Raw genomic sequence first — 14,868 nt, 5'->3', positions numbered from 1 at the left:
GGAAAGAGATTTATGGTTACTTTTGCAGTAGCAGGCCCAACTAAATTATGGCAGCACATAACATTCTGGATTCTTGAAGCCACGTCACCTTTTTTCAGTATGACTGGCTGAAAGGTGACTATAGTAAATCAAAGAATGAACGTCAGTGTATTTTGTTTTTTTGAATATATTTATTTGCACTATGTGAGATTCAGTTAGTTCCGTGTCTTGACAATTTATAGAGAGGTACGTAAAGTTTTTAAAGGGTTTCACAGAATAGGTGTGTTTACTATACCAAAGGCAAAATAACCATGATACACATATAATCATTTGAAAATTTACATTTTGGTAGAATATTTCACAAGGTTCTATACATGGTCTGTACTCTGAATAACATAAACATGCATTCTTCTTCAGAGAGGAAAAACAATCTAGTCGCTAAGGTGCGTATAATTCTAAACTTGTTTATGAAACTCAGAAAAAGAAGTCAACAAAATTCCATTTATTTAAAAAAATATTACTCAAATAAAATCACTGTATGCAATTTCCCCCTATTTTATTGCTTCCTTTCTGACATTTACCCACATGATACTCTGTGAGAGAGATGTAAAATTTTATCTGAAAGATCCAGCACTTCTTCAATAAAGAATTTTTATGCATCTCATACTCAAGTTATTTGTGTTTTTCTACAACCTGTTTTTAATTCTTAATCCTGTCACCCATCTGAAAGTTACTTTTATTTTCAGCATAAGGTGTAGCTCTAATAGAACGTCTCCTTGCTGTCTTAAAACATCAATTTATGAGTTGAAGAGTGATCTTCTCCTACAGCTTTACGTGTGTGTGCATATGTGTGTATATAAAATATATAAAAGCCAAGTACACACTATGTTCGTATTATATATTATGGTTTATATATAATACACATATATTATACATAGACTGTTTCTCTAAAAGCCCTATATACAAAAGCCATATATGCATACAGGTATACATGGCTCTTAGAGAAACAGTCTAGGTATATGTATTATATATATGTATATGTATATAGGGCTTTTAGAGAAATAGTCTGTGATTCTAGTCTCCAGTATGACTTTTTTTTTTAAAAAATAAATTTATTTATTGTTTTTATTTTTGGCCGCATTGGGTTTTCATTTCTGTGCACGGGCTTTTTCTAGTTGTGTCGAGTGGGGGCTACTCTTCATTGTGGTGCGCGGGCTTCTCATTGTGGTGGTTTCTCTTGTGGAGAATGGGCTCTAGGAGCATGGGCTTCAGTAGTTGTGGCTTGTAGGCTCAGTAGTTGTGGCTCGCGGGCTCTAGAGCGCAGGCTCAGTAGTTGTGGTGCATGGGCTTACTTGCTCTGCGGCATGTGGGAATCTTCCCGGACCAGGGCTCGAACCCGTGTCCCCTACATTGGCAGGTGGATTCTTAACCACTGCGCCACCAGGGAAGCCCCAGTAGTATGATGTTTTAATTATATGTTTTCCACTGTCTTTCTCTTCAGGACTTCAGCAACTTTATTCTCTCCTTCAACTCACCTATCACCCTTATTTCTTAAGCTAATGATTTAGACCTCCATTTCTACTGGGCCATGAAACATATGTTTTCAACAGCACTTGAATACCTACCACCAGTACCTAAATCATAACTCTTACCACAGTTTACAGTTTATCATGTATTATAAACAATAATGATAGAAAATTGTAAGTTTTATATTCCTATGAATGCCTAGCACAATGGCTTGGACAAAAAATAAGTTTAAACAGTATTTATCAATAACATCAAGTAAATTATTCTCTTTCTGCAGGTCACTTTTTAAAATCAAAGCAGATGGATCCTTTTTCACAAAGCAGCTCTGAGAAAATAACATTATGTTGAGTATAAGTCAACCCTGGTAAGAAACATAATTGTGATTTTAAGGTAAAATCATATTCAGAAACTTAAAGGAAAATCAATCCAAGGCAATAATGCATATAGAAACATACTTCGTGCAGAATAGAGCAGAAAATACAAGGCTTATAAATGCTCATATGCTTGTTATTTCCCTGACTTTAACCTCTTTTTAATTTAAGAAAACTCACTAAGAAACATCTTTAGTAAAGAATTCAGGGCAGATCTTTTATATTATCTTTTCTTTTATGTTAAATAATTATTTTTAATCAAAAATTGGAATCTACCTAGTTTTCACTTAAATTAACTAGAAAATGTGTGCTAATAACAATGGAGGAAGTTAATCCTGAATCTAAATTTTATGCACACATTAGAAAATCACATTGCAAAAAGAAAAAAATGTTACTGTTTCAGTTAAGAACTGGAGAATAGCACTGACATCAAACTTAAAAAGTTCTCTTTACTGAAAAACATAGGCAAAACTGACATTTTGCCCAGAATAACTCTTCAAATGCCTAACTTAAAAAAAAAAAAAAGGATTGGGAAATCACAAACATAAAATTAGATAAGATTTTATAGAGCGAGTTTGCATAACAGCTTAGGGTTAGCGGCCATACTTGTGTTGCCTTCTAAACATGTATCCCCCAGTAAGCTTCTCCAAAAGATAATCTGGTATCAAATAACATTTGAAATCAAATCCATGCATGCTTTATAGGCTTATAAAGGTTAGTAGTTGAATATATAGATGCATACAAACATTATCTGAAACACTGCAGTTTGTAAAGAGAGCTAAGAAAAGAAATATTGCAGATTAAAACAAAACCAAAAAAAACCTTGGAACTCCAAAAAGAGTGAAGCTGGTCCCGAAGTGCTGGCTTGACTGTCTGAAAGTTTATAAAAACAAAATCCACTGATTGAACAGCTTCTTGTGTGACAGAAATACAAATATTAACATAACTTTATGAATAAAATACTTCAGTTCCTTAAAATGTCATCAAAAGACCTCAAATTTTTACCTTCAAGCTTGGTGTCTGGGTCTGATCAACTGTAAATCTCATTAGAATATTGAACTGAAGATCATTTGGAAAAGATTCTCTGAAATAAGGAAAGAACAAAGCAAAATAAAATAAAAATTAAGTCAGCAAGTAAACATTTAGCAAACTTAATGGAAGATTATGTTTAATACCAAACGAAACACAATGTCATTCAGAGAGCATGCGTGAAGTAGTACCTGTATGTGGTATATAGTCTATGTGGTAAAGCAGACGATAAAAGCTACTCCCAGAAGAATCTGAACGTCTGAATTTATACTTTGTAAGTATAAATTTAACCCCCTGTAGGGGGTTAAAAAGCAACACTAAAGCAAAGAATGATCTCTTGCCTCATTTATAGATTTAATCAGAAAAATGTATTCAGTAAAAAGTTCAACATTATCAGAGAAGTTTCCATACCTAATATCTGAATTCTAGACTCACCTCAACTTAGTAAATGGATATTTGAAATAAGTCACTTCAACAATCTACACAAGAAAGTAGAAATATATCATCGGTTCAAAATCTTCTGAAAAAAGAATGCATAATAAAACATTCTTTTTAAACTTAGAAAATATTTTTATCTTTACACTAGACTGAATAAAATCTTCAGCTCTACTTTGCAGTTACACCTTAATTAAAATAAAACACTACCTTGAATTACTCAACCAATGTTAATAAAATTTTTTAATAGATTAAATGCAGTGTTTGAACTAAGGATCAACGTTGCATTAAATATACCATGTAAATGCGCAACATCAATAATTTTCAAATGGAACTCATGCAATCTACATAGTTTGAAAAGACTCAGAAATCTGAACTTTTAACACAGAAACGAAATATTCTTGATTACTACCGGGTAAACTTGAAATGCATGAAGAAAATCTTACCTTGTAACATCGAGGGCTTTCTGAACTTTTGCTTGAACAGACCCGAGCAAATCAGCACCCATTTTTTTTAGTAGTTGGGTCAGTAGTACAAACAACCAATCTTGAAGATCATCTTTGTGGACTTGTATGAAGTCCACTAAAGTCTCCAAAAACATGCTGAACACCTACAGTGGATAAACGGGGGAGGGAGGAGAAAAAGGAGGAAATATTGACCTCTATGATCAATTCAAAACTGAAATAGAAAGGAATACAGGAATCAGAGGCACAGCGATTGGCAGCCAAGCGGAAAAACAATCTCTCTTGCTTTTCATTGGACTCTGTGATACAAGAGTACATCTGAACTCTTATCCAACTTCTGCTGAAGTTCGACAATTAGCTATTCCATGCAGCATCACTTGGTAAAGAAACTTTGGCTATAATGGCTGGCACACCTAAGGTTGTCAATGATGCCACAGCTTAAACTGCAATCTATTTTTTCTGAAATTTAGGGCAAGGAACTACCTATGGTCTCATCAGCCCCCAGCTCTTTGGAAGAGTGGCAGTGAGTTAATCAGAGGTTGACTATGCCGACAGCTACCTTAACACATAAGATGATTTTGATATAACGTGCTAATTGGAGACTTCTTAGTTCTCAAAATGTCAGTGGTCACAAAATTTTTTGGTATAAGACATATTATTTATTAAAACTGCCCCAAAAGTAATTTTAAATGACCTGGGATAACTATAACTGTACCTAAAATAAATAAAATCAGGATACAAATCTACATCTACATTTTAATGATTTCTAAAAAGTCCTAGATGGCATTCTATTAGTTTCCATTTCTATTGCTGGGTTTTATACTATTTCCAATATTAATCTACAAGTTTGAAACTTTTTGGAAGATTCAGGAAAAATTTAAGGGAAGGGAAGCTAAAATTCATAAGTGCTTTATCTCATTAAAAATACTTGGTTTTTTTAAAAAAAGAAAAAGTCCTAAAACCTGTCAGTTGACACTGGATTTGCAGCAAAAGGCGTTAAGTCCTGACTAATGCCTTTTACATTTAGCGTGTATCTTAACCCTATTTGAATAAATACTAGCCATTAAATTCATAAAAAAAAAAAAAAAAAAAAATACTTATGGGGGAGCTTCCCTGGTGGCGCAGTGGTTGAGAGTTCGCCTGCTTGATGCAGGGGACACAGGTTCATGCCCCGGTCCGGGAGGATCCCACATGCCGTGGAGCTGCTGGGCCCCTGAGCCGTGGCCGCTGAGCCTGAGTGTCTGGAGCCTGTGCTCCGCAACGGGAGAGGCCACAACAGTGAGAGGCCCGCATACCACAAAAAACAAAAAACAAAAACTTATGGGGACTTTCCTGGTGGTCCAGTGGTTAAGACTCCACGCTTCTACTGCAGGGGGCAGGGGTTAGATCCCTGGTCAGGGAACTAAGATCCCACATGCCGTGTGGCACAGCCAAAAAATTAAATAAAACAAAACAAAGCTAAGGAAAAGTGACATACGGTAAGGTTATATCTCCTCAATAAATTCAATATCATACAGGAAAATTTATTTCTAGGTAAAGAGGGAAAAGCTCTTAAGACAATGTCAGCCATGTTGTATTATATGAGATAATTTATAATCACAATGGATTATAAAAACTATGGTTTCAAAAGTTAAGCCCAAAGTAACTACACTAATTTGAAAATCAAAGAGTTTTGTTCTCAATATATATTTTATTTCTTGAATTTCCTTTATATAGTTACACATGAACTCCTTTTTTTTTCTTATGTTAGAAATGAAGGATTTTTATCTATCAGAATTATAACTAAGCTTTTCAACATTTGAATCTGAGTTAGAAAAAGTACACTTTAGCTACTTGCTCAAGATACTATCTGTAAAAGCAGAAACTATGACTACTTTGAATTTTCTGTTACCTCTGACCTCCAGGCAGTAAGTACCTGCTTCAACACTGTTCTTATTCACAATGCAGATCCATTAACTCCCGTCCTAACCCCACCCACAACCCGTGGCCCACAGCTTCACTGAAACTGTCTCTGGCTCCCTCCTCAGGGCTTGAATGCTGCTGAGGAACTTCACTAGACCTGCTCTGCGACAAGTGCATGTGTCTAATCTAGTACTCACTCTTATTGGTACCTGGCAAATCTGTCAAGTGATGTCCTGGAGTCAGTCAGTACCTGCCTAGAAAGTCAAATGTTAAATATTAAGGAATATTGTGAGCTGGCTTGAAATCAGCCATGTGGGAATATTTACACCTCAGAATTTATAACAAACATTACAAATCAGGGCTTCCTACCCCCTCTCAAACGTGGTTTACCAGTACAACGCTCTAATTCTTTGGTTCACTTTCACTCTTATTGTTTCAACTCTTGCTTATTTTCCTGAAGAGTCCAACTTTAAGCTTTCTCTATGCCAAAATCCATTTTGAAAATCATAGACATTAGAATGCCCAAGTCAACCCTCCCATTTTTTATATACTTTTTTTTTTTTTTGCGGTACGCGGGCCTCTCACTGTTGCGGCCTCTCCCGTTGCGGAGCACAGGCTCTGGACGCACAGGCCCAGCGGCCATGGCCCACGGGCCCAGCCGCTCCGCGGCATGCGGGATCCTCCCGGACCGGGGCACAAACCCATGTCCCCTGCATTGGCAGGCGGACTCTCAACCACTGCGCCACCAGGGAAGCCCAACCCTCCCATTTTATCTGGTTCTCAGGAAACTGAGAACTAGAAAATTAAGTGACTTCCCAAGGTTTCCACAGGTAATCAATGGCTAAGTCATTTGGTTTTTAGTTGTGTTCCATCCGCTCTGTTACTAGACAACTTACCTCATCTACTTTACTGTCATTCATAATAAAATTCTCCACTGACTTTTCCCTCACTTTGATTTCCTCTATAGCTATCCTTCTCATAATCGTTTCTCCAAGGAAGAGTCAATTTTATTCCTCTGTTAAGACTAATCTTGCTTTCTATATACTTGTTCTTTAAAGTATGGTCTCCTCTATCTTTACTCTTTTATTCTCAACCTAAATTCTATGTTTACAGATGCAGAAGACACTGTCTCAAGAATTTCTCCTTCAATTTCCATCCTATTGCACCCATCAATTATCTTCTAATCGTGATATGTAATAGCTTTTTCATTAGCTTAGCATGCTTAGCCATTCTGTAGCTTGACACTGTTTTTCCTCTTATTATCTCCCTTCCTTCTTTCATTCTTTTTACCAGGCATTTTCCTTTTGCATCCTAAATAAGGAGAGATGTAAGAGCCAGTCTTCATCCTGATTCTCTTTTCACCGAAAGTATGACTTCCTTGACAGGGCCTCTCTGTCCTAGCCTACTAGGCCCCACAATAACCTCTAGAAGAGCTCTCACTTTTGGCCTTCCTCAAATCTGTTGGTCACAACATCATCGTAGGCACCAATTCTTTCTGACCTCAAGTCTGGATTTCTGCAACAGGCCAGAAAGTAAATATCCTAGGCTTTGCAGGCCATATAGTGTGTCACAACTACTCAGCTCTGTCATCGTAGCACGGCCACAGACATTATGCAAAAAAGTGAGCACAGCTGTATTCCAATAAAACTTTATTTACAAAACAGACGGCAGGCCAACTCATACTTCTTTCTCATTATCAGATTGTGACATCACTCTTTTGATAGAAACGAAATCCTTTCATGTCCCTTCACTGTCTATAGAATAATGTCTCCAAGGCTTAGACGAAGCTCTTAACTCTCCAGACTCATGCTGGATCCTTTGGCAACATAAACTCTTTGTCTCTGAACACATCTCACACACACTCCGCATTTTCTACCACACTCCCTAATCCCCGTATTTACACAAAGTGCATGACTTCCTACAAAGCTTACAACTCAAGACCCAGCCAAAAAGCTTCTTGGACCTCTTTAGATAATAGCCACTGATCATCCCTACTTGGAACTTGTAGTGGGGCTAGCTTTATGGTGCTATTTCACTTTTTCTGAATTTATATTATCTTCCCATCTGGAATATATAACATTTGAGAAAAAAGACTATATATTTTTTAGTCTTGTATCACCAATTAGAACGAAGCCTAAAGTTATCAGAGGGTGAGGACCAAATTAAAAAGTTGTTCAGGGCTTCCCTGGTGGCGCAGTGGTTGAGAGTCCGCCTGCCGATGCAGGGGACACGGGTTCGTGCCCCAGTCCGGGAAGATCCCACATGCCGTGGAGCGGCTAAATAAGGAGAGATGTAAGAGCCAGTCTTCATCCTGATTCTCTTTTCACCGAAAGTATGACTTCCTTGACAGGGCCTCTCTGTCCTAGCCTACTAGGCCCCACAATAACCTCTAGAAGAGCTCTCACTTTTGGCCTTCCTCAAATCTGTTGGTCACAACATCATCGTAGGCACCAATTCTTTCTGACCTCAAGTCTGGATTTCTGCAACAGGCCAGAAAGTAAATATCCTAGGCTTTGCAGGCCATATAGTGTGTCACAACTACTCAGCTCTGTCATCGTAGCACGGCCACAGACATTATGCAAAAAAGTGAGCACAGCTGTATTCCAATAAAACTTTATTTACAAAACAGACGGCAGGCCAACTCATACTTCTTTCTCATTATCAGATTGTGACATCACTCTTTTGATAGAAACGAAATCCTTTCATGTCCCTTCACTGTCTATAGAATAATGTCTCCAAGGCTTAGACGAAGCTCTTAACTCTCCAGACTCATGCTGGATCCTTTGGCAACATAAACTCTTTGTCTCTGAACACATCTCACACACACTCCGCATTTTCTACCACACTCCCTAATCCCCGTATTTACACAAAGTGCATGACTTCCTACAAAGCTTACAACTCAAGACCCAGCCAAAAAGCTTCTTGGACCTCTTTAGATAATAGCCACTGATCATCCCTACTTGGAACTTGTAGTGGGGCTAGCTTTATGGTGCTATTTCACTTTTTCTGAATTTATATTATCTTCCCATCTGGAATATATAACATTTGAGAAAAAAGACTATATATTTTTTAGTCTTGTATCACCAATTAGAACGAAGCCTAAAGTTATCAGAGGGTGAGGACCAAATTAAAAAGTTGTTCAGGGCTTCCCTGGTGGCGCAGTGGTTGAGAGTCCGCCTGCCGATGCAGGGGACACGGGTTCGTGCCCCAGTCCGGGAAGATCCCACATGCCGTGGAGCGGCTAGGCCCGTGAGCCATGGCTGCTGAGCCTGCGCGTCCGGAGCCCGTGCTCCGCAACGGGAGAGGCCACAACAGTGAGAGGAGCATACCCCAAAAAAAAAAAAAAAAAAAGTTGTTCAATGAATGTGCAGGAAAAGTTCCTTAAACAGTAAGAATTTTCTCATAAGTAAATAAACCTTACCCTGCAATTGGTAGCCAACCCTTTTTCTCAATGCAAGGGAAGATATGTAAGACCTTCCTTTCATGGCAGCCAAGATTTTCTTTTTCTTTCCTATAGTCTTTCTGACATCTCCCACTTCTCTGGACTCAGGCTAGTCACGCCGGGGAGGCCCTTTCTTCTCATCCTGACATAATCCAAGGTTTATGTTCCTGTCAAGATCTGAATTGCTATTTTCTTAAAAAAGACTTCTCTGAGTCTCTAATCAAAAGTAGAAATTTCTTTTGATTACATAAAATGTGAGTATAACTGAATAAAAATGTAGACATGTTATTTATGGTACTCTCTATATAGAATTATACTATTTTTTTCAAAATACTTATATCTTATCAATGGTACTTACTAAATGATAAATATATGCATATATATATATATCCATCCAAAATATACATTGGAAATTTTGCATAAAATTTCTTACTTGACTGCCCTATCACAGAGAGTTCACTGTCAGATGTTGATATTCTCCCATTTCCTTATCTATGATTAAAGGAGAAAGAGGAAAGTGGACATATTAATATAGCACTAGGGCTAAAAATTTGATTTCAGAAGAGAAAGCTGAGAATCACTGCTCCTTTAACAGCCCTGTTTGCTTTTGTGGAATGCCATTAATAGACTGTTAGAAAGCGCATATGTGGAGGTTGGAATTCAATTAAAAAATTAATTGTGAAACTTGGGAATTACTTTTTTAATAATTCAATGAAACCAACCTTCAATGGAATCAATTTATAACTGTAGTTTATTGGAAAATTATAATATTTGAGCTATTACAATTGAGGCAGCCTTTTCTTAACCTCTTATATCTTAGGTATGCCAGTCATCCAATATAGAACAGAAGAACATAATCAAATTAGATTAATTAGTAGATTAAAAAGCACATCTCCAAACAGAATGACAGTCTGCATAACTGCAAATAGCATTTCGTGGATTGCAAAGGGTCCAACACTGCATGAACTCTTCGGGAGAGAAAACAGAGAAAAAGGGTTAATTTCACAGTCATGCAGTAAAGTTAGGTTTCCAACAAATATTGAACCAACTTACTCTCTATTGAGAGTTCCAACACAGGGGACAGCATGCAAAAGGAAAAAAAGAAAAAAAAGAAAAACACACAAATTAGTCGCCATCAATGCCAAGTTCCTGTATGGAATAAAAACACTTAGAAAATAAAAGTGACAAATGTTTTTCAAAGTTTTACGATAAACTCAAAATAGTTTTTAAAACAAGAGTTAAATGAATAGTATGGGATAAGAGTATGTGATTTTCCTATATTTCTCTCTCACCTTCTTGCCAAGGAAATTTAAAAACAAAAAACAAACAAAAACTCCCTTCTTTTCCAGACCCTACTATCGTTGAGGCTCAACTTCTGGAAAAAATCTAAGACTAACAGACACCTGCCAAAATTTCTGTACAGTGCAAACATTTGTTTCTACAGCACAGTATCTAGAATTTTTGTTTTATCTTTTTTTTCCTCTTCAGAAGCAATGCATTCACAAGTTAAATTATTTCTGTGAAGGCTTGGAATAATTACTATTGTTTGGAGGTAAAAAGTAACTATACCACAACTTTTAATTTTCCCCAGGTAAGATGTGTGTTTTGGTCTCCTGATCCTAAGACTGCAGACACTCTTCAGGAGACGAGATATGTCCTTCTAAGCAGGGCACTCAACTGTGTTGCATTTTAGTAGCCACTGATTGAATTCCTACCCCAGATGTTCAAGACTTCAAGAGGTAGGACTACACAGACCATAAAATGTGAAATCAAACCATGCACTCTAGTGAAGGTGGCTCTTCTCAAGTAGGTCCTTCAGAGTCAAATGTCAGAATCAGGGGATAGCTTTTGGCATCTGACACTCCTTACATTTGAAGGAAAAAATGGGTCTAGAGCAATCAAAATAAAAATCTGCCCTGAATTCCTTAATTTTTCAAACTTATTTATTTTTAAAAAACTTATATAGTGCTTGGTGTGTTGTAAGGACTTTACATATATTAACTCATTTAATGATCATCGCAATCTTATTAACTCTATTTTACAGATTAAGAAACCAAGGCACACACTGCTAATAAGTGATGGAGGCAGAATTTGAACCCAAGCAATCTAGCTCCACTACCCATAGTTGTTATCACTGTGTTGTACTGCCTCTCTTAGAAAAATATTTAGAGGCTTTACAGAGTCATACACTGTGATTGTATGTGTAGTATCTGAAAGTTTAAAAAGTTTATTTATCAAGTTACAGACATCAAATAATTTCAGCTTGTAAACTATTTACCAACCACATTACTCCTGTCCCAGGAAGAAACCTAGCATCTATTTCAGCTGTATTCAGAAGTTGAAATAGAAGCTCTTTTCTAGCCCTTCCTTTCTGGGATGTGTATTGGAGCTCACCTGATATTGCAGCTGGACTCAGATGCTTACTCTAACACATATAAGAGAAACATTCTGGGGGTTGGAGGTGATCCTAGATGAAAGGAGATGGGGCTGCTGCTCACACCCTGGTTCTCTAAGTAACCTGTTGGGGACAGCAGGTGGTCTCAATCATGTTGGGGAGAAGTAAGGACAGCTTCCAGTTAACATGGAAGCCAGCTACTATTCAGAAGCTGTTGACACAGCTTTAAGTTGACTTCAACTTAGAAGGACATGGGAGGGCTTCCCTGGTGGCGCAGTGGTTGAGAGTCCGCCTGCCGATGCAGGGGACACGGGTTCATGCCCCGGTCCGGGAAGATCCCACATGCCGCGGAGCGGCTGGGCCTGTGAGCCATGGCCGCTGAGCCTGCGCGTCCAGAGCCTGTGCTCCGCAACCGGACAGCCCACAACAGTGAGAGGCCCGCGTACCGCAAAAAAAAAAGGACATGGGAAAACCCACCCAACAAACCTCATGGTATGAGGTGTCTCCTAAACACTACGGCCCATTCTGGGGGCAAGGCTTCAGATGATTTCTGCCCTGTGAGTTTCAGGAGTTAAGGTTACAGATAAGTGATTCCAATTCAGAGTGGAGAGCTAACCCACACTTGAGGAAGAAAAGAGAAGTCTCTTTGATGGCCTATTTCGAGGTTATGAGGAAAAGCACGTGGCACATTTGGGGAAATGAACGTAGTTTCCAGGGTTAAGAGTGAGAGTGAGAAGGGAATGACAAGCAAAAATGATAGGCTTTGTTTGAATATTTTCTTGAGGGTAATGAGTAGTCACTGAAGGGTTTTAAGTTAGTAGAGAAGATTTACCTTTTAGAAAGGTTATTCAAATATGCAGCGTGGAAGAGAATTTAGGGATAGGAGGTGGGGAGGAGGTGCAGCTGGCCAAAGATGATTGTGCCCTGAATTAGCAGTGAGAATGGAAATGTTTAGAAGGTTGAATCAATTAGGACTGAGTAAATTTCTAGAATAATGCCCAAATTCTTCACTTGAGCAATGAGAGGAAGTGGTTTCATCTAATGAGATAAAGCAATGCAGGAGAAAAAGTAGTTTTGAGGTTTAAGATGAGCAAAAGGCATGTAACTAAGTAAGTGCAGGAGAACAATGTGGGCTGGAAGTACCATATGAGAGTCATTAGGATAAAGTGGGTGACTTAAGCTTCAGATAAGGTACAGAGTGAAAAAGGAGGGCCTAAGGCAATGCTCTAAGCAACACCAACGTAAGTAAAACAAGCAGAGAGATAAGTGTCTGAAAAGACAGGGTGTCTACTGTGAGGAAGACTGGATCAGGCTCAACAGAAAACACCCCTCTTCCACCTCTCCCACATCCCTTTCCTTAAAGTGTCAGAAAAGATACGCTGGATAAACTCACAACAAGGTTGAAAAATAAAAAGGGATGTCAAGCAGCAAACTGAATTTATGAAAAATTCCTGGTGGCCAAGCAGATGAGACCATGCTAGCAAAAAACAGAGTACATGTTTATGTGGCTACCAACAGCTTCAAGGTAAGACCTCCTGCCATTTCCATAGAAGAAAAGGTAGAAAGAATGGGCTTATGTGCGGTTAACATTGCTAGTTTGGAGACAAGAAATGGAGTTTCTGCTGGATGGCTTCTACTTTCTTGGTAAGCTAAGAGGCCAGGACATATGCTTGGGGCATGAGATGGGTGGAGAGGTGAACAGGGCTGGAGTTCTGAGGAAAGACTATCTGACACAGTCTCTGTGGAGGACAGAAGAAAAAAACTAGAGGAAGAGGAAAGGCAGCACTGGGCTTTTAGACAAAAATCACAGATCAGAAATGGAGAATGGCACAATATACAGGAATAACAGGGCCAATTTCACCCAGCAGGGGCCAGTACATTGTTTCCCTTCAACAGTCTTAACTTTCAACCAGTGGCATGAGCATGAGCAGAGGTTCTTGAACATATTTCTATTTTAGTGTCAATGACCAGAGTTGACTGTATAGAACAGGGGTCGGGAAACTATGGTCTCAGAGCTAAAATTGGTTTTACATTTTAAAATTTTTTTTTTTTTTTAAATCAAAAGAAAAGGCTATTTCGTGACAGAAAATTTTATGAAAATAAGAATTTCAATGTTCATAAGTAAAGTTTTATGGCAACCCAGCCATGGCCATTTGTTTAGATATTGTCTATAGGTACCTTTGTGCTATAATGGCAGAGTTCAGTAGTTGTGACAGAGATCATGATGGCCCACAAAGCTGCAAATATTTACTACCTGGCCCTTTATAGGGAAAAACAAACAAACAAAAAAGGCCAACTCTTGATAGAGAACAAAATTTTAGTTGGAAAGAAAAGAAAGCATCAAAACAGCTGCTTGATCCGGTAATTGGACTGTTAGTAGTTTATAAAATTAAAAAGGGGGGTATATCTACTATTTTAATAATATAAGGATATGATGCAAAAGCTCAAATCAAACCCTGATATTTTTATTTTTAAAAAATTATTTATTTATTTATTTATTTTTGGCTGCGTTGGGTCTTCGTTTCTACGCGAGGGCTTTCTCCAGTTGTGGCAAGCGGGGACCACTCTTCATCGCGGTGCGCGGGCCTCTCTCTATCACGGCCTCTCTTGTTGCGGAGCACAGGCTCCAGACTTAAGTATTCCTTGGGAGAGGAGGCCACGAGGGGTGCAACCAGTCTGCCCTTTATCATCCTGTGCTTGATGCCAAAGCCCAACGAAGCTTGGCCTGAGCTCTGTGGTAGAGTTACAGTGTGGTGAAGGAAATTCTAAACTTCGTGGGGACTTTCCTATTTATTGCACTTAAAATTAAGCAATAATTTTTTGCATTACGTGGGCCTCTCACTGCTGTGGCCTCTCCCACTGCAGAGCACAGGCTCCGGACGCGCAGGCTCAGTGGCCATGGCTCATGGGCCCAGCCGCTCTGCGGCATGTGGGATCCTCCCGTACCGGGGCACGAACCCATGTCCCCTGCATCGGCAGGCGGACTCTCAACCACTGCGCCACCAGGGAAGCCCCTATCCAGTTTATTCTTAATGAATTACATCACTGGCAGAGTCTCTGATGGACAATCACCAAACAAAAGCTGAACAAAAACGAATTAAAAATAATCTTACCCTTACATGTGTACTCACTGAATTAACCAAAAAAAAAAAAACTAAACTAAACAAACAAAGCCAATGGATCAATAAGAATTGTATGTTCTTATAAAATCCCACAGAAAAAAAAAGTCTCCTTCCCAAAAACTCTCGGAAGGATTGTGGCTGGTTCTCTGCATCTACTAAGGGATGCCAAACATCTGTGCTTTCACCAACATCAAACTTGGTT

The 14,868-nt window shown here is 38.6% G+C and overlaps 1 protein-coding gene across 2 annotated transcripts in view; it reads right to left on the bottom strand.

The window, feature by feature from the left end:
* The window catches only part of CLASP2 (cytoplasmic linker associated protein 2), a 181,653-nt gene that overhangs the window by 31,843 nt on the left and 134,942 nt on the right, over positions 1-14,868 (bottom strand). For both annotated transcript variants that reach the window (XM_007447690.1, XM_007447689.1), the window contains 3 exons: positions 10,203-10,205; positions 3,788-3,951; positions 2,883-2,961 (listed from right to left, as the gene is read on the bottom strand). In XM_007447690.1, the coding sequence (XP_007447752.1) occupies positions 2,883-2,961; positions 3,788-3,951; positions 10,203-10,205 (246 nt within the window). The remainder of the gene's footprint in view (positions 1-2,882; positions 2,962-3,787; positions 3,952-10,202; positions 10,206-14,868) is intronic.

Source organism: Lipotes vexillifer, unplaced genomic scaffold, assembly GCF_000442215.2.
Source record: "Lipotes vexillifer unplaced genomic scaffold, Lipotes_vexillifer_v1.1 scaffold73, whole genome shotgun sequence".
In the NCBI taxonomy this organism is placed as follows: domain Eukaryota; kingdom Metazoa; phylum Chordata; class Mammalia; order Artiodactyla; family Lipotidae; genus Lipotes; species Lipotes vexillifer.
This window is presented reverse-complemented; position numbering and strand designations above follow the sequence as displayed.